At 39.2% G+C, this 25229-nt stretch overlaps 2 protein-coding genes across 2 annotated transcripts in view; both read left to right on the plus strand.

The window, feature by feature from the left end:
• The first annotated feature begins 2229 nt into the window (after positions 1-2229).
• LOC140230465 (uncharacterized) overlaps positions 2230-25229 on the plus strand; it is a 33423-nt gene continuing 10423 nt past the window's right edge. The window contains exons 1-5 of the mRNA XM_072310620.1: positions 2230-2359; positions 20580-20769; positions 22400-22520; positions 23133-23296; positions 24084-24213. Coding sequence (XP_072166721.1) covers positions 20594-20769; positions 22400-22520; positions 23133-23296; positions 24084-24213 — 591 coding nt within the window. The 5' untranslated portion in view covers positions 2230-2359; positions 20580-20593. The remainder of the gene's footprint in view (positions 2360-20579; positions 20770-22399; positions 22521-23132; positions 23297-24083; positions 24214-25229) is intronic.
• On the plus strand, positions 2537-5561 carry LOC140231126 (uncharacterized). Its single transcript, XM_072311277.1, has 5 exons — positions 2537-2806; positions 2970-3201; positions 3723-3820; positions 4561-4737; positions 4986-5561. The coding sequence occupies exons 1-5, from the start codon at positions 2537-2539 to the stop codon at positions 5559-5561; spliced, it is 1353 nt and encodes a 450-aa protein (XP_072167378.1).

Consider the following 25229-nt stretch of genomic DNA (forward strand, 5'->3'; position numbering starts at 1 on the left):
TACTTCTGTGATGGAGACAAACCTAAACGAGATAGGTGGTGTTTGAATAAGACTATCAATCTGTTTTGCCTTGAGACGAAAAAAAGGAAAAGTTCGCTGAATAGCTTAAATCATCAATGTAAAGGTCATGAATGATTTGAACTTAGATTTGTGATTGTTGTTTTGTTCGTATATCCTTGCCCATTTATCCACATTGTATGTTTGTGCTATTAATTACGTTGGGAATAAAGAAACAATCAACATTAACTTGAACTTAACATCCCCTAACAAACAGATAGATTGGGGTGGAGATGCGGACAACGTGCGGGGGAAAGGTAAACCTGTTTTGACTTTCTGTTCATTCTCTTGATTGCAGCAACATGCAGACAAGAGCCTCAAGATTCTCTTCGGTAAGATCGAAACCATTGATCCGATGTGGATCAGCGTGATCCTGATGGAAGCTAAGCGGGTTGGTCAGGCGTACAAGGAGTCCATGGAGCCGTACCGATCACAGATCGAAAAGCTGAAGAAGTGCCAACAGATGGGCGTTCCCGACTTGGTGCAGTCCATGCTAGACTTTCTCGATGATAGGAGGTTTGTTTTCTCAATAAAAACTCCCCCACCTTAAAAAAAAAACCAAACAAACAAACAAACAAACATAGATGCTGGATGAAACTACAACACAATCCTGAAACTGTTTTGCATTCATAAATGAATTAATCTATATTATGTATGAAAGTACATTGATCTGACAGCAGATTACCAAGTGATCTATCAAGAAATGAAAGCTAAACCTTGGTTTGTAATCCCGTGTGTGTGCATATATTGTTATCCTTACATGCCCTACACTAACTCGTTGGGTAGAGGGTGCTACACAGTTCAATAGAAGACTTTATTTCGTCAAACTTACAGGAAACAGAGGCCATCTTGTAAGGTACATTAGACGTAATATGAGCACACGAGGCTGTATAACCGCCAGATCAGTGTGTGAGGTTGCGTGTGGACGTGTTGTGCGCACGCACATTTCATGGTAGTCAATGTGGATATTGGAAATAGAGTCATTGGGAGTAGAAGTGGATAGCGCGTGGTGGTGCATGATACAGCATATTGTTTATTGATCCAGGGGAAGAAATCTGTTATGAACTCTATCATGATGGCCTTTATAAAAATATCAAGGAAGGAGTTATCTGGGGAGAGGTGATCTTGTTAATGTGCTATTTTTTGAAGGATATTTGGCTGCATATCTTGTCTTCAGCTTGAAGGGTCTGAGCGAGGACATCGCCGAGCAGCGAGAAGACATCGACAACTTGGACTCGCGCGTGACGACCACGGAAAACGACGTCAAGAAACTGGACGAGACGGTGGAGCAGCAGGGTGAAGACATCAAGAACGTGAAGAACGAGGTCAACGAACAGGGAGAGAAGCTGGAGGAACTGAAGGAGGTCGTCGACGAAACGGTCGAGAAGGTGGAGGAAATTGATCACAAAGTGAGCATTGTTCCTTCAAAGTCGTACACCCATCATACCCCCTCCTCTGAACTCAATCCCCTCATATATCAACAAATAAGCAAACGACAAAAAAAAAAAAAAAAGGAGAGAATGGCAACTGAGGAGCCATTGTAGTTAGGTGTTTATGACCACGGACTAGGAATCTTAAGTTCAGAGTTTGTATCTCGATGGCCGTAGTAGTGATGCCGCTATGTGCCTATAGGTGTTTATTCCTCTCCCTGCTCCTCTGGAAGGAATGTGTAAAGCCATCGGCCCTCATGTTCCTTGCAGATAAGGATTTAGGTGTTTACTTGTTGGCTACTGCATAGCCACTCTTAAACGTAAGTTCAGTCCCCACAACTGGATCATTCCTCTTATTGTTTGAGAATAAAAACTGTCCCTTCATTAGTTTGCAGTCTACTAACTGCGCTCTATGATCAGGAGTTCAGATAGACTGTGGTAAGTTTACTTTAAAAAATATATATATTTTTCTTGACTCTGACTGTTATTATTTGTAAGATATAGTGTCACCTTCGGCTACTTGTACGGTATTAGCTATCGGAACAAACATTTCATAAACAGCTTCGATGCTCTTAACAATGAATTCCCTTTGTTGCAGACGATCACCAACGCGCCAAAGTGGTCCCGCGATGTCTCTAAACTCCTCAACCCGGAACATGAGCATGACTGGCGGTTTCTTGCAGTTCGACTCGGATACTCGGGTGAGGATATCCGTAACTGGGCCCTGTCCCCCGATCCGACAATGGCTATCTTGGCCGAATGGTATACCACACACAAGAGTAGTGACGCCACGTACGCCATCCTGAGTGCTCTGGAAGACATGGGACGAACAGACGCCGCGGAGATCATCACGCAGTCTCTGGAGGAAGCAGGTATATATTTACATAATCCTTTGTAAAATATGTAAGACAGCCATGTTTTCGGTCTCCTAGAGAACATTAATTGTATATCTTTCAAGGCAACCTATCTCGTTATTCTAGAGATGATTTATAACAATTGGGTGACAATAGTCTATCAAGGATATCAACGATTTAACGTTTGTGCTCTCCATGACAGAACTGCTGGTTCCTCAAGCCCCGTCCGACGACTCCGAGAAACCACCTGCCATCTTTCTCAGCTACCAGTGGGACCACCAGCCCGAGGTTAAAGCCATTAGAAAACATCTGGAGATGGCGGGATTCCCCTGCTGGATGGACATCGGTCAGATGGGAGGAGGAGACCAGCTCTTTGCTCGCATCAGTCAGGGGATGCGATCCGCCAAATTGGTCCTCTGTATGGTGACAGAGAAGTATTCTGGTTCGGAGAACTGCAACAAGGAGGTAAGAAATCCTAGTATGTCAAGGTTTATTCGTCATATTGTATTTGTATTTCGGTAAAAAGAATTGTAACTCTCTTCTAAGATTGAAACTGACATTAGAGTTGACACAACCATCAAGGGGACTGACAACTCACTATATCTTCTTCTACCCATTCTCCAACAAGGTAAACCTTGCCAACCTGCTCAACAAACCAATTATACCGATTCTCATCGATCGGACTCCTTGGCCACCGGAGGGCGCAATGAGTATGCTCTTCTCTCAGCTTCTTTACATCCAGTTTTACAACGAGAAGGAGTATGTGAGGGGAGAGAAGTTTTGGGATGACGCAAAGTTCTCTGAGCTCCTGGGACAAATCTCGTATCACGCCAACCCAGACGAAAGCATGGTGACCGAAGGTAAGTGTTGTTTCTAATCCACGTTGATGAGTGAGTGTCAATAGCCGTCATTACGTATTTGCGTGTTGTAACTCTTTTTTTTAATAACTTCCCAAGTTCATTTCTCCCCTTTTGTGTTCTTCTGCTTCAAGATCTCCCATCTCGCATGAACATGAAATATATCTTAATTTGATCATCACTTGTCTTTTTTCTCCATAATGATACCTTTCATTTAATGTGCGCATTACCATGTATTCATATAATGAGGAAGGTCCATGGACCACAATTATCATATTAAGCATTCTTCATCCTGACGTCCAGACTAATGTTATTAATAATCATACGAAGAAGATTACTATGAGTAACATATAATGATTATCACCGTAACTTCTCTTGTTTCATGCATGGATTAGGAATGAATCATGATGATCGTAATAATCATAGATATAATCACACTAAAGTGGTTTCTTGAGGACACTGGCTCCACCAATAAGTATGTCTGGTTCCATTGGAGCAACTTTTAATCTTTTGTTGTCATACAGAGTACCGAAACTGGATCCCTCAAGTGGAAGACAAACCTGCCATCGTGAAGAAAGTTGAAGAAACCAAACCAAACTCCCAGCCAAAGTCTAATCATCAGGTACAGTACAGCAAGAGAAACCTTGATCCGAATTTGATAGAAACATGTGTGTGAATTAAAAGTGAACTGAATGCGTTTAAATCACATGAAGAACAGGCAGAAAACATAGGCACTGTAGCTGACTTTGCATACCATATATTTTTGCGGTATTTTCCAACAATTTTTGGGTATTTTCCAACAATTTTTGGGTAGAAAATATTTGCGGTCTCGATGTTTGCCCTCGGCAACTTTCAGTTGTAAACTTCTGGCAGAATCAGAACAATATGAAACATAAGATATTGTTACTTGATTTGTCAAGAACTGACATTCATCTGTGGTTCCCAATTTGTTATAGATATGCAAAGATTGCGAACTCTACTTCAAATTTCCTCCTGTTTTAATATTGTCATTGTAGTAACACTTACTCCTAAAGGTAATTCATAGTAATAAAAGAAAAATAACATATCAATGGGAAGATGATTGGTTTCATGAAACATTCTTGGCTTGATGATAAGGCTTATACCACGCTTAAACTGTAAAGGCGGTGATCTTCTGCATAAAATCTGCTATTCGTGTTACAAAACGCAACAATTAAGCCACCTGCACTTGTTCATTGTACTTATTTTGTACTCATCAGGATTCTATATAATAAGGTATTCGTCCGTCTTTATTTCGCACCATCCTGAAAATCCTATCACGGAAAGCATCACTCAATTCCTCTGACGTCATTTTCTGTGTTCATTGTTATTTCAATTCATCAGGAACATTTAGAGCATCCGTCCGTCTTCATCTCGTACCAATGGGGCAAACAACCTGAAATCAAGAGACTGTTCTCACGTCTCACCAGTTTAGGCTACCACTGCTGGCTGGACATCAATCAGATGGGTGGTGGGGATCCACTCTACTCCAAGATTGACAAGGGGATCAGGAATGCAAAGGTCGGGGCAGATGACAGCTTGATTACTGCTTAGATATCCCACTCTCAGTCAACGTATAAGTACAAAATAATTTAGAGCCAATATTCATCTTTTGATTACTTGTCACACAATACCAATAGTAAGAAAACACACTAACTGACTTCCCTATAGTTACTGGCAGAGCAAAGGTTACCTTAAAGTTGATAATCCTTTCCTTGCGTCTGATATACTGACATTTAAATTGTTTATGCCCTTGTTTGTCCCTGCAGGTCGTTGTATCCTGCGTCACACCGAAGTACGCTCTCTCTGCCAACTGTCGTCGTGAGGTGAGTCTGTCCGACGCTCTGCGGAAACCCGTCGTGCCTTTGCTCATGGAACAAATGACATGGCCACCAGAAGGACCGATGAGTATGACCTTCACTCAGCTCCTCTACATCGACTTCACCAAAGAGACGAGTCAGGCCAACTTTGACGACGAAAAGTTTGACGAACTCCTGTTGAAGATCCAGGAGCATGCCCAGCCCACGCTCCAGCTGGAAACAGCGGGGGATGAAGCCGACAAGAGCCCTGGTCAGAATGAAGAGGAAGGAACACAAGATGAGGTCAGTCAAGAAGAAAAGCCTGATGAAGAAGGGCAATCCCAGGAGGGAGCCACCTCGGAGGAGTTAAATGAATCTGAAAGGCCAAGCTCCTCTGAGCAAGAGGAACCACAGAGGCAAGATTCTCCAGCTCAGGTGGAGAAAACAGCTTCTTCACCCTCGGTTAAGTCGCAGTCACAGGAGAGCAATGGCAGCACTGGGTCAGGAAAGAAGAACAAGAAATCGTCATTCTGCATCATCATCTAATTTCTTACCTTGGAATCTCGTAGTAAAATAGCTTATTTGAAGCAATAAATGCATACTGCTGCTCTGTATATTGTAAGCCCTGATATTTCTTGCGCTGTACATGGAAAACACTTTAGTGAGAGCATGTCGTGGGTGTGTATGTTTGTTGTGTGTTCGTATTGCAGTTCTGCAAGTACATTGTATACACTCCATGGATCCACCACAACATCTACTCACTAATTAAAGTTGAATACACTGTGTAGAAAAACAAGACATCAGGCACTCCGGGCGTACATTGTAGATTGGATGGTTTATTAGAGGCTCTGCACCAAGTTGTGGGAGCCAGTCACTGATGTGACGACGGTGAAATTGTAACACACTCTGCATCTTTCACACAAAGAGCAATTGGTATTTATACATGTACAGGAGGTGACTCACCTCTCTGGTATCAGACAGTGAAACAAACAAGTGGTCAGTGTTGTCAAGCGGTTACCTTGGAATTGTTTTGAAGAGAACCAGAGGGGAGGATAAATGACCCAGGGAGAGAGGAGGAGAGAGAGTGGGGAAAACGGAGAGATCAGAGCGGAGAGAAGGAGATTGAGGAGGAGAGAGAAGCAGAGAAAGTTGAGCTGCTACAGTAGCTCCCCCCTAGTGAGCTTCTCGAAAGGTGGAAGAGAGAGATGGGAACGATAGAAAATGTAAAAGTATGCAGCGAGGCTAGAGCACACATGGAAATTATAAATTGTACTGAATGGTTTGGAAAACGTACATGCACACATTCGTTATGTTGAATTTCGTGAACCGTTGTAAGGCATAAAACGCGCTATGTAATCGTATACAAGACAATGCCAAAGTGAACGTGGTTCGAGAAATGCGAACGGAACAAATGTTAATTATGCTGAACGTTTCAAAGCAATGAACTTGTCAAACTGTATGCGTCGTGTACAGTTAAAATGCATGTAAGGCAATAAACGCATGAACTATTGGAATTGGCACTCAATAATTCTGTCAATTTACATGTTTTCGTTTCAAGATGACGATACAAAAATAATCACTGGCAGTTGACGCGTGTCATTGCAGGCAGTGTTTATAAACCGTGTTATCGCATATCGAAAGGCAACATATAATTTTAGAGAATTAAAGCATGATCATAGTACAATAATTGAAATGTGCAAGGTGATGCTTACTTGACAGATATGATATAGTAAACATGATACAAACGGTGAAATGACTGTCCAACACGAATGTCCTGAATATGACTGAGTCTTTTTATCGCTTGCGATTATAACGTGCTCGGGTAAAGTCGGGCCATCGCGGTTGACGAAGACTAACTGTAGCCAATAGGACGTGGCGTGGACGAGTGTCGGGATGAGCGGATGGTCGATGTCGATGTCAGATTGTCAGCTACCAACGGTCGCTCGACAGGACAGTGAGTCGCCTGGAGATGTCGTGTTGATAGTTGGCAAGCGCGAGATGGCCAGCGGCAGCAGCGAGTCGTGCCGGTAGAAGCCGATGCGCGATGTGTTCGAGGTCGAGCCAAAGTTAGGCGGAGGGCGATCGAGAGTTCGTGGCGGCCGATGCGGCAACGTCGAGTCGTATCGTGGCGTTGCGAGAGTTGAGCGATTCGTATCGCGGTGTGTCGTATCGTGTCGAAGCGACAGCTGTTGAGCAATTCGTATCATATCGTGTCGAGAGTTCGAGCGATTCGAATGGCGTTGTGCGGTTGAAGGCGGGTCGATGCTGGCAGGTGTCGGTGTCAGTGCGGCGATTAGGCGGTCGTGGATGTCGATCGTGCCTGCCTGCCGAAGAAACCGTCGAGGCGTGCGGTGGGTGAAGTAGACGGCGGCCGGGCGGCATCGTGGCGGGCAAAAACATGCAGCGTGCTCGTTGCGATGGCATGTTCGAAGATGATTGGCGTTGGCACGGCGGGCGATATGTCGTCGCATCGACTGCGTTGTGACGTGCAAAAGATAGGCGTACGTGCCGGCGTAAGTGGCGGGGTCGTACTCGTGAAATAAATGTCAGTTCGTCATGGGCACAATGAATTTCCCTGACAGTAAGCGTAACATGGTTCAGAGAACCAGTTGAGTCGGGGAGTAGCTCATGACCAGAGAAGCGTGGTTGAAATGTCGATAGGTGTGTCGATGAAATGCGTGCACGAGATCGAGGGAAAGTCCTTTAGGTGAATGAATTGACGGAGTGGCCGCGGGCTGGTCGAGTGCATGTCGTGATGTGGCAGCGGGCCGGTGACGAGAAAGGAGCAATCCCGTTGATGCAAAGTTGAGTTGTGCATGTTGCAAGGTAGATGACAGAGATGCAGAAAATTGGCTCCGAGAAAGGGGAGATGGACTTAGGCAATCAGGAAGGCATGCAGCTGCGGCAAGAGTGTCGGCGTCCTGTGTTGAGGCAAGCTCGGGCGTGGTTGGAGTTGACGTCGTGTCAGTCATGATTTGCTGCGTTGTTGTTCGTAATACGGGGTCACCAATTTAGAGAGTGAGGATCGTGGGTGTGTATGTTTGTTGTGTGTTCGTATTGCAGTTCTGCAAGTACATTGTATACACTCCATGGATCCACCACAACATCTACTCACTAATTAAAGTTGAATACACTGTGTAGAAAAACAAGACATCAGGCACTCCGGGCGTACATTGTAGATTGGATGGTTTATTAGAGGCTCTGCACCAAGTTGTGGGAGCCAGTCACTGATGTGACGACGGTGAAATTGTAACACACTCTGCATCTTTCACACAAAGAGCAATTGGTATTTATACATGTACAGGAGGTGACTCACCTCTCTGGTATCAGACAGTGAAACAAACAAGTGGTCAGTGTTGTCAAGCGGTTACCTTGGAATTGTTTTGAAGAGAACCAGAGGGGAGGATAAATGACCCAGGGAGAGAGGAGGAGAGAGAGTGGGGAAAACGGAGAGATCAGAGCGGAGAGAAGGAGATTGAGGAGGAGAGAGAAGCAGAGAAAGTTGAGCTGCTACAACACCTTGGAAATAGATGGATTAACTTTATTCTCACGGACTGAGCATAACGTATGTTATAGGCTGTTTTATTGTGCATTCAACGCGTGATGGTAAGGTAGCAAATCGAGATAATACAACGAAAGGCCCTTGAAATGCATTCGCATGGAACACGATCTAGCAGCTTCAGTAAGGCTGCTGGGATAGACGGATCAGAGAGCGAGCAGCGAAAGAAAGATATTGGACAATCGTCATAAGTACGTTGGAGTTTCACTTCTGGTCCTTACAGTGTTGCGTGCCTTTGTTGGATCATACTAATGTCTTTCATAAGATTTTTTTTTTTTTGGTAACCCTATAATTATCTTTACGAGTAGTGTGAGAGCGCAATCTACTGTGTTGTATTCATTGCCAAATGAAAATGACAGAATTAGGGTAACACGGTAATTCTGTCTTTTGAAGTCAATGACAGTCACTTTCCTGTCTGAACATTCACATCAAAATTATCGAGCCTTTCAATAGGTGACGAGAATATCGGGTTAAATTTTCCCAACAGGTCCTTAAAATGTACAAAACAAAGTCCTCCTGGGAAGCATATTATGAATACTTTGCAGACATTTGAATATAGAATAAATATTCCATTACACGATTCTTTTGCTGCAATATGAACGAAGAAAAAAACAAACAACGGAATATGTATACCTGACAAAAGAAGTTCATATATTATTATATAGTATTTATTCTTTTTAAACTTGAATTGAGCTTTACCAAGAATCTACTTTATAGAATGAACAAAAAAAAAAAAAAAAAAGAGAGAGAAGTCTCAATTGATTTGATGCTTACTATTTTCCGGATCTGACGGGCTGAGGTTCCAAACCGTAAAAGTTTAACAAATAGACGTCTTTACAAGAAATCGGCTGTTTCGACGTGACCCCATTGAAAAAAGGACATTCATAGCATCATATCGCTTTTATTCATAAGTGCAATCATTGTCATCATATTTTATACACAAGCGATATGAAAACAACAACAATGTCATTATGTCTTTCAGGGAAGAAAAAAAAAAGAAACCAAAGAATATGTTCTATGGACAGGACTCATTTCATTTTGTGTTGCTGGGGTAGAATGGGAATATCATTTCTTTGATTACAGTGGAATGTTCTCCATCACATAACAGCTGCTTGTATTAATCAGTGATTCATCTTTGACGTATAACTGTTTGTATGTATGTGTGTGTGTGTGTGTGTGCTCCGTGATTACGCGTTTGTTTCAATTCTTCCAGTAAACCATTGCTTTTGATATGTGGTGATCCCTGTGCATAAGACTATATGGTGAATGCGTTCTACATTGTTTTGATTTTATGTAAGTGTGTGTGCAAATCGTTATTGGAAAACCCTGGATAGTCAGTTCATGTTGACACAAAAACACCAAAACATCCCGAACTTGCAATGTCACTTTATGTTATTTTGTGCTCGATTTGTCACTAATGATGTCCCAGGAATGGCATTTCAAAGCACTGTATGTCGTGTGAAAAAGAAAGCACAGTATAAGTACCAAATATCGATATGACATGACAAATGAGCAAAGAAAATGGGATTCCATCGGGATTTTAATCTGAGACCTTTGGATTGCCAGACCGGTGCTCTTACCAACTGAGCTATGAAAACCTGATTTGTATCATCGGTCTGGCTCGAATAGCAATGAAATCCCATTTTCTTTGCTCATTTTTCATTTTTATTATATTTCTGTTCAGTTTCTCTTTGTTTGCATTCGTCAGATATCATTACTACTACAGTGAAACCCCGTTATAACGAGTTCGGTTATAACGAGGAACCGCTTATAACGAGGTGATCGCGTCGGTCCCGTTTTCCTTTGCGTGTAAACCTATGGCAGAACGAATCGGTAATAACGAGTTCGGTTATAACGACATTCCGGTTATAACGAGGACAATTTCGGTGCATCATGACAAAGAAAAACATAAGCAATTAGTTATTTTGATCGGATATAACGAGGTTCCATTTCTTAACTGAATTGCCGCTTTCAAACACGCGACAAACGAAACATTGAAAACTGAATTCACGCAATCCACGTCTTTTTCCCGTTTTGTAGAGAACTGTTCCTTCCATGTTTTCTTCTAAACCTTGCGATAAGACACAGGAATGCCTTCCGATGTTCCTACTAAATTATCAACATAATCATTCGCTTTTCTTTTTCGCGAGATACGCGTGCGTGATATTAGGTCAGATCACAGCGCATCGAGAAAAAAAAAAGATAACGGATCCAAAAACTTTGCATGTAGCGACACTTGTGGCCAAAAGTGGACAATTGGAATGCGTGTGCAACTCATCATTATATCCTTTCCATTTGTAGTTCCGACTTCCAGTTCTTTTGCTAGTTAGCAAATATGAGTGTGGATGATTAAAGCCGAAATAATTAATGAAAACATCGCGATCCCGCCCGGCTGACAGTAGCGTAAAAATAGTTGAATAACGCATGATATTAACGTAATTAAACGGTGTTCAGAAAAAGAAACAAACGCATCTATTACTTTGAGTAGATCTAGATTTGTTCATTATAATTTAACAAATAAAATTAAATATGAGTGTGTGTGATTAAAGCCAAATAATTCATGAAGTCATCGTGATCTGGCTGGGTGACAGTAGCGTAAAAATACTTGAATAACGCATGTTAACCTATACTTAATCTGTGTTCAGAAAAAGAAACAAACGTATCTATTAATTTGAATAGATCTGGATTTGTTCATTATCATTTAACAAATAATGATTTAAATATGAGTGTGTATGATTAAAGCCGAAATAATTAATGAAATCGCGATCTCTCCGGGTGACAGTAGCGTAAAAGTAGATGAATAACGCATGTTAACCTGCTTAATCGGTGTTCGGAAAAAGAAACAAACGCATTTAACAGTTCAAGAACGGATGTACAAAACGCGAAGAGATTTTCGGAAGAAAATAAAGAACGCATTTTAATCCCTTCGGGCGCAACGATAATACATTGTATAAAATTACAGCCGAAATGATTCATGAACTTATCGAATTCCCGCTGGGCACCAATAGCGTAAAATACCCCGCAAGTTAACGGTAAACAACGCATGTTACTCTGAAATCATCGCGATCTCGCCAGGTGACAGTAGCGTAAAAAATATTATAGAATGACGCATATTAACCTAAATCAGAAAAAGAATCAAATACATTTATTAGTTTGAATAAATCTAGGTTTGTTTATTATCACAATTTTAACACTTCATTTCACAATGAAGATTTTTCTTGCTTTCAGAATGGTCTACCAGGTACAGATTTGCGTAAAAAGGATCACAACCTTCCACATTCAATCCTGTCGCATATTTTTCAAGAACGGATGAACAAAACGCGAAGACATTTTCGGAAGAAAATAAAGAACGCATTTTTGATCCCTTCGGACGCAACGATCACACATTGTACAAGATTACAGCCGAAATGATTCATGAAATCATCTCATTCCCTCTGTGCACCAACAGCGTAAAAATACCTCGCAAGTTACGGTAAACAACGTCTGTATGTTACTCTATTTCCGCTGGTGCTAATAGAAAAACTTAACAAACAAGAATTACAATACAGAAATAACTCATTTCAACCCCTACTTTTTCTTCTAATTCACAAATAATTCCCTTTTATCTCTCAATAATAATGATCCATAATAGTGTAATAACAACGCAAAGGATGTTCTTAAGTTTCATTGATGGGTATGATGTCGTGCTTATGTTTTTCTTTGTTTTTGATGCGTACGGTTATAACGAGGTACCGGTTGTAACGAGGTAATATCGCCGGTCCCATACACGGACCTCGTTGTAACGGGGTTTCACTGTATTAATAAAACTCTTGTAACCTACCATAACGAAGTGTCAGTCTTGATCTATGCAATAAATTCAATTAAATTCTATGTTCAGTTCAACAGAACACAAAATATATAGTGCAATGAATGTATTACATATAAATAATAATAATAAAAAAAAAAAAAATATATATATATATATATATATATATATATATATACATATATCGAGAGAGAGAGAGAGAGGGAGGGAGAGGCAGCGAGACAGTAAAGGAAGACAGGAAAGTGCATTACAATATAGAACAAGACAAGAGAAACACAAGACAGGACATAGCAGTACGTAGTGTGCATTATTCAGACATGAAATAAAAAATGGACAACAATAAATCGAATGACTACAAGCTAACAGAAGAACAGAGAGACAGTGACTGAAAAATCTAAAATAAGCTGGTGCTTACACACACACACACACACACACACACACACACACATATAGAATTAGATATAGTGAACTACAGATGAGGGGTTGAAAATTGTAACAGAACAATTTGTACGTTATGGTACGATTCTTACGTTAAAAAAATCAACTTAGTTTAAAAGCATTCTATGACAAAACAGATTCGATATTGCAGCTTTAACAATTCTAAAATCTATAGGACAAGTGTTATGCTGAGGTAGCAAGGTTTTCAGAGTGAAACTCACTAGATAATCACGAGAAGATCGATTTTCAGAAACATGGACAAGGAAAACAAAGACATGAGGCACTTCGAGCACTGGCTCAAATTGATACGAACGATTTATGTCTTTAATATTCAGGAAATATTATTTCATCAAGTGGGTCCGAATAGACACGCGGGGCGGGACCGCTAGTGATACGAAGAACTTTCCTTGAAGCAATATCATGGAGCATTACTATAATATTGGGAGTTTAGATGTCGAAAATGAAGCTAGACTATATCAAAAGTTGGTGAGAGCTGCACAATTGTTGTGGTTTTTACTTTCACTTGACAATTTCAGAAGAGGAAAATCATGCGTATTCATTTAGAAGAACGCTGTCTTTTTCAAATACATAAATCGCAATGTGCGCAAGTAAGTGGATATTACGTACATAATTATATTGATATTTTATACCATACATTACATATATATCACGCGACCGTCTTGAGTGCCATAAACAATGTTATGCAGTTAATAAGCGTTCTCATTCTCTGTCCAACACATTACTTCTCTTTCTATGTCTTTGTATGTGAAAATACCGAATGAATTATGATAATATGTTGTATGATATGATATGATAATTATGTTGTTACTTGTGACCACTAACCGTCTTGTACGTTTTCTTTGAAATTGTTACAAATATGTTCTGTAAATGTATTGTATATGACTTTCCTGTTTATTCAATGGAAATGAAAATAAAATTGAAATTGAAATTGAATTGAAATTGATTTTCAGGATAAGCACATGTGAATAATAGCATCCTATACACCTCTAGTGGTTGTTGGATAACTCACATGAAAGCCTCTGAGCAAATCACGAAGAGCTCAATTCTGTTATTTCAAGATGAGGAAAATAATTAACAAAAGAAAAAAACGAATAATACAAGCAAAACTAAATATTGATATATTTTCTTTTGAAAAAAAAATGACAACTTCATCAAACAAATCCTATCTCATCCTATCCTAATAAATGTCCCATGAAATATTTTCGCAATTAAAAAACAACAACAACACATATCATTCAATCATATCAATTATCATATAAGTCAATTTATATATTTGGGCCGTGACGCGAGAAAAGGGCCCTTAGGGCATTATATACCGAAAATGAGTTTTCACCTCCATATTGTAGAAGAAACTCTTACGTATTTGGATATGCAAACCTTTGTCTGAAAGTCCACTCCTAAATGCCCCATTTACGATATTCAAAACAGCATGTTTTGTCCAAATTCTGTCACTTTTTGATGCGTCTGTGCATTTCCGCGTAGTTAGCTAGTTGATCTTTTTTGCGCGTATGGCGTTTGCGCGCAGTGGCGCTAAGGGCCCTTTTCTCGCGTCACGGCCCAATATATATATATATATGTATGTATTCCACAAATCATGGTCGTCGTCATAACCAGTTAAATAGTTTGAATTGTAGGGAATAATTGTTATTGCAGGTGAAATCGATGTTTTTGATACGTCCTTGACGTCTAGACGTTCATTACTTGCTTTCCACAGTGACACTAGAAATAGTGGCTTGTGATTGTGCCAAACACCTGCTTCGCCAGTGTTCGCGGATTTAAGTTCATTCTGCCAATTGCCTTCAGAAATACATCCATTCTAAAAATTATTGTCTTATTTTTTTTTTTTTTTTTTTTTAGCGACTGCTATTCAAGTCAAGGTCTGTTTGTCTGTTCAATGTAGTTATGTTGTGCAATCCCTGGTTTTTTTTTCAATACAGTTTGATAAAGATTAACATAACAATCGGCATGATATAGGAATGATATTCGTCAATATGTACCGTAATACAGTCGTGTACTAAGTAGAAAGAAACGTAACTATGATATGCCATGATATCTATTTGCAGCAAAAGTACAAGTACAAACTACAATTACAACTATTTTGCTATTGGAATGTGATTTGCATTCTAACTTTCTTGTCAATTACACATGAGAAATTACTTTCTCTCTATAGAACTTTCTTGTAATTAGGCCTTGCTTTATGATCATGAGAGTCCTTAAGTATTAGCGTTATGTATGGCATACTTTGCACTCTTAAAGGGATCGTATAGTTTTGGTTCAGACATAACTTTAGGTTTCTAACCTACTGTTGGTAAGATAATGAGAAACCTCTTATGAAATATGAAAAAGCATGTAATTCCAAGAGGGATTCTTTCTACCAATACTATGCCTTCCCTTTAAGAAACGGTACAGGGAAAATCAAACTCAAGTGACAAAATAATCACACGGACGTCATCACGTCAAGGTCTATAGAGACCACGTGATAAGTGGACAATTGCATCTCCTCTATTGTCACCCACCAATGTAAACATACAGACGCGACGAAGGTACTAGACATCTAGTTACTCAGGCTTCTTCCACTTTTCACTCGCCTCAGCTGCGTCCTCGTTGTAGTTGTAATGGCGACGCGACGGCAAGAAAAACTGTGCGAAATTCTGTCAAATACATGTAGAAAGATATATTCCCCCATTCCTCTTGATCTTTCTTTCTTTCTCTTTCCTTCTCTCTCTCTCTCTCTTTCTCTCTCTGTCCCCTTATACTGTACATATATTGTAGCCTACTCTCTTAAAAAAATCGAGTGAAAATTTTCACTCTAAAAAGAGTGAATACAAAAAAGAGTGAATTTCGAGTGAAATTGGAGTGAATTTTGAGTGAAAATGCTCATTTTCACTCATTTTGGAGTGACGTCAGGGATCACTCGAAGATTTTGGAGTGATCCCTGACGTCACTCCAAAATTAGTGAAAATTAGCATTTTCACTCAAAATTCATTCCAATTTTACTCGAACTTCACTCTTTTTTGTATTCACTCTTTTTAGAGTGAAAATTTTCACTCGATTTTTTTTAGAGAGTATATCTAGTATATTTTTTGTGTATTTCATTTATATCTATCATAGACATACATCATTATATACATATACTATACTGTAGTATTTATTATATGTGTGTGTGTGTGTTGTGCGTGTGTGTGTATGTGTGTATACGTATGCGTATTCGTACCTTATGTACATCTAACAAGGGAAGATTAAAGAGGAAAATGCGCAGACGTTATATCATGGACAATAACAGACTGATGTGCCAAATACACCTTCCGAAACTCTAATGCCCGTTCACAGAACGTCTCTTTATCATTAAAGAAAACCATAAATCGCTACAAAGGAAATTCATTGCACTGGAAACAGAGAGAGACAAAAGTGGTAAAATTATATATATACTTTTAAAAATGTAGAGTGAAAAAGAAAATTCATTATCTAATACCATGAAGATCTTCACAGTCTCAAACATAATAATACCAACTATAACCATACGTTCCGCCTTTCATTGGAAATGCCTCAATAATGTGCATATATCAAAAAAAAAAAAAAAAAGAGAACAAAATCGAATCTGATGGGTGGACTTTGATCCTGGTTTATTTGCTCACTATTCTCATTCATCAGCCGCGCTATCTGTCGCCATGGGCCCCTGACAACAATACCTCATGCCAGTCATGCTACCGGTTCGGTTTGCATGGTGAGGACACGCTGCCAATACTGCAGTACAGGCTGATAACACACAAGATAAACGTGTGTATGTGAACTCATCCATACCTGCCCCCATGTGTCGTGCACAGTACTGAACGCCCATGCATCCGAAGCAATTATTTCAGGACAGGATATGCCATGGCAACTGTAGTGCTTAGTAGACGTCTATCTTATTTCTCTGGTTTATATCTATAGCAGGTTGGTCTCTTCCTGTTTCGCTTTAGGGGGCCAGAAAATGTGAACGCAAACAGAAACAGCCCATACATACATCTCAGTTTGCAAATGATGATTGCGCTCTCGTGGATCTGCATGCGAACAGGAGAATAAGAAAAGCCAATACCGTGAGTATAAGAGCTATCTACCTTAATACATTTACCTTCTGATGTCCTCATATAAAACAGGATTGAGGTGACTGTGACTTTACGTATTATAACATCATGTCTGTGTAACATGCATGCATCTATATCAAAATAATATGTTATAGGCCTATGGGATACGTTGAATTTCCACCTCCCTGGTTAAATACTTAAAAGCTGTTGCGTATAACGTGCGATATCTCTTATGAATGCATATCTAGAATAACACATTATAACGTTCATGCAATAGAACCATTATAACTTAATCACTTCTAGGCAATAGGTTTACCTCCTTTTTCAAGAAGGCGGTATCTTGTAGATTTAGACCCTTAGGCCTTTAATGTTATACCACAGGCTGAACATACCAACCAACAATAATTAGCACTGAGTCACAGACCAACAGTGCATCTGATGGGCATTTGATGAAGCATTTTGGTTGGATATTTTTCTGACAAACTGATACAAGCTACTGAAATCCTTGCATCTGATTGCCTGAGAGCAAATTTGCTTCATGAAATGCCCCCCGATCTTATTTGAGAAAAGTAGTAATCACATTACACCCTTAGAAGTTTGAGCACATAGTGCAATAATGTTATTGTATTCCAACGATATACATGAAGTGTAGACACTAAAGCAATATAATATGCATGAATTAAGTAATGCCAACGCTGTCACACCTTTGTTTCTCACACTTTCACTAAGCACAACCTACACTAATCCTTCTATTTATTCTTCATATCATCCTTCTCATTTGTGTCCCCAATTCAGCAGTCATGTTGATTGCGTCACTTTGAATGTAGGGCGCACTGATGCCCCACCCCCCTCCCTTACGGCCATGAAAATCTTGCGCTGTTATTGTAAGAATTAGTAAAACAACTAGTTGCCATGGTCATTTCAATTCAATTTAATTCAATTCAATATGAATATCATCAACATCACTTCCTCATTATCATCGCTACTGTCATAATACAAGTTTTGGTTTGATCACTGCACATGGACTAACTTACCAGATAGAGTTGGGGTTTTTTCACTACTATTATCACCTTCATCATTATTTTTCATTATTTATCAGTTATCATTATCATCGCTACTGTCATAATACAAGTTTTGTTTTGATCACTGCACATGGACTAACTTACCAGATAGAGTTGGGGTTTTTTCACTACTATTATCACTTTCATCATTATTTTTCATTATTTATCAGTATTGGTATTAGCAATACAATCATCACGACGGTGTACTATGTATCAAGCAATGAGCAAATTAAATGTTATGTCAACATGTAGGTCGACAGGATGAAAAAAAAATTGATTGTAATGTAGTATTTGTGGCAGTATATAGGAAGAAAAATGCACTGATCGCTGATCACAATCATACATTGACGAGGTCTCAAGGCGGCGTGAAAAGAAAAACCCTTGTCGGAGAACAATTTTTGTCAGCTTTTCCATTTTTATTTCGGAGGAAAATCGCGGAAAGGATGTTGGTAAAGGAAATGCCACAGTGGCTCCTAAAGGAAGGTTTCAAGGACAAGTTATCTTTCTTCAATCTTGATTTGACAAAGACGTCCTGCGTATTCAAAAAGAATCAGGAATTAAGAAGCGCTCATTCACGGTGGATACAAGGAAACACCGCTGCGAGTACGCATGGCGAACAGGAAAGATCAAACGTTTTGTTCGGGTTTCCTGCTATGGACCTCATTGATACAACTAATAGTCAATTTTGTCTAAAACCTCTCTCAATAATTTGCTCACCGTCTCAAGCAGATCTAAGCTCTTTGCGACATCATTACTCAAATAGCTTCAACTAGTGTCCATCTTTTGGAACAGATCGTCGACCTGATCAAAGTGAAATGTAGACATCGAATGGTGAACTTGTGAATGCTGCGGTGGCCACAATATTCAAAAGAGCCTTATCAAATTGACGGGCACTTAAAAAGCCACTTACGAATTTTCCCAGTTTCTATTTTGTGTGCGTGCGGTTCCCAGCTTTCGCTGCAAGAAAGTCAACACATTTGATAATATATTCTGAATACACACAACGAAACTAACACTCCCAACAGCAGCCTTGACAATGCTTTATTAGCACTAACTATAGAGGGAAAGGTCGTAGATAGTCGGTGGCTACGGGCAGTCGCTCCTCCCATGCCATGGTAACGCGTAAATATTGAGCTTGGTGAGTGTAGAATATGACATGCAATCATGTCATGCAATGGACGCTGCCGCCATTAGCTCGATATTATAGTGATGGGGGCAACCAAGACAAAGTGGGGCAGATAATGATTTGGTCAATTTGTTCTCTTGAAATCTATATGGAAGAGGACACAAAATTACTACATGCTACTTTAGCGATTTATACGGGTGAGATGTAGACTGGGATAATGCGTGTATATAATCATTAGTATAATCATGTTCAGTTCAGTTCAGTTCAGTTTTTATTTCTGCATTTCAAAATCAATACAAATCCACAAATCAACAAAATACTTACATAGTCATTTACACAGCTAATATTCGTAACGTTTGGATCTTACATACATTTTTTTTTTCAAGAACGAATATCATATATGAAAGGAAGCAATAGGAAATGATAAAAATGAAATGCAGGGGACCATCATCATAAGCTAAGCTTGACGAGGAAGATGGCCCCAGGTCTTTTAGTTATATGCATGATTGTTTCAAGAATGATTAATGACTGAAATTTTGAGTTGTGTCTGCAGTTTCTACCTGTGCCATATGCATTTTGATATTTGGAGTTGATATATAATATATTTGTGATCATATACATATTAATTTTATTAATTTGATTGTTATTGTTACCATCATTGTCATTACAATCAGGGACATAACCATATTTACTAATATGTCCATCAAAGATGCTAAAGCACATAAAGAATTGTACACTACATCGCATGCATGCATAATCATACTAAATATCTATGTCTTTAAATCGTGCTCTGCCTCGTGGTAATACCCGTAGAGGCCGCCTACTTCCTGTTCAGAAAAGGCAACAACAGGATTCAGGAAACTACTTCTTATAAAAAATGGGGCAAGGCTGGCGGATAGATTTAACGCTCATCATGCACTGATGCCAAGCACACACGCAGTGCCGATTCATTGAAGAACGGTTAAACAGTATAGGATTGTACGGTGCCAAATTTGTGACAAAGGTTACTAAAACAAGCAGCCCGTTTTATCTCTTCAGTACGTAATTGTCTTTCCACCGTATGAGGTAATCGCAATATTGATATACATAGTCGTGTGTCCATATATTATACGGGAATAGATCACCCGGTGCCGGTCTTGTATCTGACATTGAACTTTTCCCTGCCGTTTTACGCACGATTGAGCTCTGACAGTGAGAGGAATGTGGTTTCAAACAAGACTGACCAGTTTCATTTTCTGCCAGATCTGTCTGATATTTAGGGTGCACTAGCAGTAGCGTTTTTAAAATAACACTTCCATAGAATCGTTTCCCTTCGACATAATTTTGAATACAACCATACCTCCCTGGCAGGAAGTTCCTTATTACACTACGATAATAGACACAGGTTAGTGGCAGATGATGAACCGCGCAGATTCATAATAAACTGTATTACATGTATATAGAATTTTGCTGTGGATATTGAAATATGTCTATCTTGCTTTACCGAGCAGACGATTAGGAAAACATGGCGACCGACTTTAAGGCACTCAAGAAGGAGTTCATAGAGACCCCGGAGGACCTGCAAAAACATCTACCTAAAGTGTTGGAGTGCATCAAAGCTGACCCGGGAGGCAAGGACAGCTTCGAAGATGTGTGCCTGTGGGAAGTGGAACGCAAGCTGTTCTCGAAGGTGAAAGAAGCGTAAGTCTGGGGCTTTATATCTTTTCCCCCTTCCCTGTGAGAGCAATGTGACATAGTCGAAATGATCCGAAGTCTTAAACGTGTCATGTTCCTCTTTATACGTTTGAATCCAGTCTGATATGTACATCCCTCGACTAGGATATGTTGAATGATATTTTGAAAGGTTGAATCACTTTAACAACATATTTGTTGGTGTGTTAGTATAACTGAACAGTGTTATCTTTCTGGGATAGGGTTGTAGTGTAATAATCGATTTAAAATACATAATTTTCATGGTATTATGTCTTATTTCTATTTTCATAAGTTGACGAGAAAGTGATGACATAATAACATTGATGCCGTTCACACAAATATGCAGACACACACACACACACACACACACACCAGAATGATAGATTTTTGAAACTAAAGTTTGGCATTGTGATGCGCAAACCTTTAAATTTGCGAGTGAGCAACAACAACAACAAACAACAAAAACATTTATTCTCGCAATCCGCATTGCGATACGGAAATCGATCCCTCTTGTTGACTCGTGTGTGAATGCGGCCATGATCACGTAAGCTAATTTGTCTGCGATCGGCATCAATGTTCTGTGAAAACATGTGACCTTTTACACTTTTAATGAAAAAACAACAATCATCCATTATTAAAATCAAATGAATATGGTATGGATTTGCATTATGGGAAAAGAAAATAAGGAATCTCACAAATCCCATGTTACTATAGTGACTATAGGGCATTTGGGTCATAAGATTAGTGCGAAAGAGGGCCTGTCTCTAACAATTACTTGTTGAAATAATCCCTCATGAGAGTCCATAACATACTTAAGACTTTAGATATACGATCAGGAAGCATAGAGTCTTTGAAGGTTTTATTTAATAGCCTACTTTTTAGCTCTCATTGTGACCTACAAGAGAGAATCGTAACAACAATGTGTAGAGGTCGTTGTCCAAGTAAAGCGATTTGGTTATAGATAACGGTCTCTTCCACCCGTATACTTTAAATAAGATATACAATGTAATATATGTCCGTATTATTCACATTATCGTATATATTTCTAATGATAACTCTTGCTTATATTTTCTTGTCTTGTGAATATCTTTGATTTTGTCATACTGATTTTTTTTTTATACAAGTGGGGAAATAAAACTTACTGGATCGAACAAAACGAAACATCATCAAAGTACGATCCTTGAAATTTATATGATTCAAAATGACTAACCCTTAAAGTTGGAGCTATTGATATCCCGTTTGACGTCGAGGGGGTTAATTTTTCGGACCTGTTTTTGTTTTGTTTTTGTTTCGTGTCTTTTTTTGTTATTGTTTTTTTTTTTTTTTGTTTCTCTACATCATTATAATCATGTGAGCAAACCCGGACTCAAAACAGGAAGTGCGACATATTGCGGGCACCTTGACGGTAGTGAGCTTCCCGTCTCATTGATTCTACTCTGACATTGTCTTATAATTGCAAGTCACCAACTACCATCTTATTTCCATGATCAGTTTACCAAGAAAGCCAGTATTGTTTGCACTAATGGTCGCTACCCAATGACAACCTAGTATTTCCTGTAGGCAGGTCTCGTAACCTGTTGACCCAGAATGAAGCTGAGAATTTTCGTTTTCCTTGCAGGAAAAACAAGCATGAGGCTCTGATGGTAGAAATATGCATCGAAAGCATGAAGAAAAAGACGAAATCCTACTACAAATTGGTGGAAGACATCCTCAGAGAAAAGTTCTACGTCAAATGGAAGGTACTTTATGTAGTCAATATTGCTCAATACATTACTCTCGAAAGTGTCTCTCAAATATAGGCTCTTATATACCGCACACCAGCCAATTGCAAATTGCACAACGACGCCACACATTATATACATTTACTTATAAATCAATGGGTAAATGCGACTTAACATTTCAACAATTATCGACAAACATCTCCTTCCCTGTGAGCTATAATTCCGAAGTGCACATGGCCTGGAAGATTGGGGCATCTCGGTGTGGTTGATACGGCCCTGGATTCTATAAGGTAAATGATTAAAGGTCTAAGGAAATGTTTGAACGCCGCCAGGGGCGTTCATCCTCGATTGAGCCAGGGAGGTGGGACCCACCTTCCTGATTGAACTGTTCTTTCTAAATCCAAATATAGAAATGGTACCTATCACTGTTATAATTGCAATGATATCTATATCTATAGTCTAACTTGGTAATTTTAGGAATACAACACTATTATCACTCCATTGTTATGATTATGGTTAAGTGCATCATATATTCCTGCCATCCCACACCTGTGACACCCCCTACGTCTTTCAGCTCTCTTCTCTCACAAAACCTTCAACTTCACTGTCTTTATTGATATTACTAATAAGGGTCACGAAGATGCAATAAAGAAGATGATTGAAATCCTAAAGGAGCCGATCGAATGGGTCCCTAAGAACGACAAGGAGTGGGAAGAGAGGAAAAAGCACCTGTCGTGGTCCGACTTCGGGGGCGCCCTGCAGAGTGCAGTGGATTACTCAGTACGAGCATGCAGGTAATAATTATACAGTAACAAAGACGCCATTTGTTATAATGGGAGGAGGGTAGCATTACTGGAAATAGTAGGCTTGGATAAGGGTGACATTTTATAAATCAAACAAAGCAATGTGGCTAATGATATCATATGTCTCATTGTCCTGATTTATGATATCCATGAGATTTCAGAATGGTAAGTTATGATTACATTATAAGTTATGACTTGTATATAGAAGGGAGATTAAAAAAAAAAAAGAAACCTCCCCGAAGAAACCTCTGGGGCTAAAGCAGTGTGTGGCTATCTCTTCCCCACTACGAATTCCTCATTTGCTAATTTAAAATCGCAAATCGTACAACAGTCAGGTATAACTAGACAACCCTTGAGCAACATTTCATGGTGTAATGGCTTCCAAAGATTGGAGTTTCAAGTTGTCAAACTCTCTGGGAAAATGTGTGATTCAAGAGACCTGTCGACGCACAGGCTGATTTAATCGGACTTGGCAGCCAAGACTGGTATACTTCGTTGTAGGTAAATTCTACCCTTACGGATCAGTGAAAGTGGAGGGGTGAGAATCAACTTCTGAACTTGGTACACATTCAGTGCAGAAGTTGGTGAAGCTCGATATTCTGCTGGTAGATTTGCTGCACCGGTTGTGATGCTGGAATAATTTTCACTATGCCAAAATGATGGCGGTACTTGTTTGTGATTTTTTTTTTTGGTCTGTTACAATTTATTGTTTAATTGTTTTGTTTGTGTGCTCTTTTTTGTTTGCTTTGTTTGTTTTTTTTTTTTTTTTGCTATCCAGCCGAGACAAGATTGTGAAGAAAGTCAATGCAGCATACGCTGAACTCGTGACGTCATGTTTAAAGAGCGCCTCACCAATGCACGTCATAGTTGCACTGACGGTAATCGAGGCCAGCGACATGAGCTGGGAAGTAAGCACGCATTGCATTTAAATCTTGCATTATACTACTATACTTGCAAAATTCAATTATTGATAAAAATCCCACATCAACTTAATTTTTTGATTGAATCATTTCTTTATTCAAGAAAATGTTTATACATAACCAGGTCAATTATCTCTTTAGATAATTGCAGGTACACATCGAACATACAACACAAATAACATCCATGAAATTAATGTGCCAGTATCAACAATAATATTTAAAACTAACAATCATTATAACATTTACATCAATTCTTTCATATATATATATCGGACGTTTATAGAAACTTCACACTCCGGGCGGACCAATAATCAGTCGATGTTCTGCTTTTTTGTTTTCTGATTTCGTTTTGTACATAATCAAAAACTCCATTTACTTTCCCATTGAAAAAAAAATATCCGTGGTCCTAAAAACTGTAATAAACCTTCTTTCGGTGTATCTAATTCATTATTACATATACAAATATAAAATATTACACATATACTATACTAATCAACAGACTTCAACATTTTGCATACTATAGAGATAAACCCATGAACTGAGAGTGAGAGTTGAATTCTGATAAAATGTGTATCTATACTTTTTGTTTACTTTGATAATGACGTTTATTCGTCTGCATAAAGGGTATTAATGATATTTTGTCCGTTGAGGTCATAACCATATTTACATTGAAAAAAAAAAGAAAGAAATTATATATTCCAGGAGAGGGTTAAAACAGTAAAAAAAATATAACTGGGGATGGATGGTCGCCTTAAAAAAAAAAGAAATAAAAAAAAAATTGTTCCCACAAAGGGCCTGACACATATCTCTGAAGCCTGCTCTACAATCAATTGATGTAATCTACCTGGGCCCCGCTGCTAGAAACTTTGCGTTTAAACGCAACTTGCAACTGATTGTCACTGGCCAATCAAAATCATTATTGCATGCATGTCTTCTCAATAGGGCAGACCCTGAGCCAATCAGAATGGTTGTTTCAAAATTAGCAATTATTTGCAATTGATTGC

Source organism: Diadema setosum, chromosome 7, assembly GCF_964275005.1.
Source record: "Diadema setosum chromosome 7, eeDiaSeto1, whole genome shotgun sequence".
Classification (NCBI taxonomy): Eukaryota; Metazoa; Echinodermata; class Echinoidea; order Diadematoida; family Diadematidae; genus Diadema; species Diadema setosum.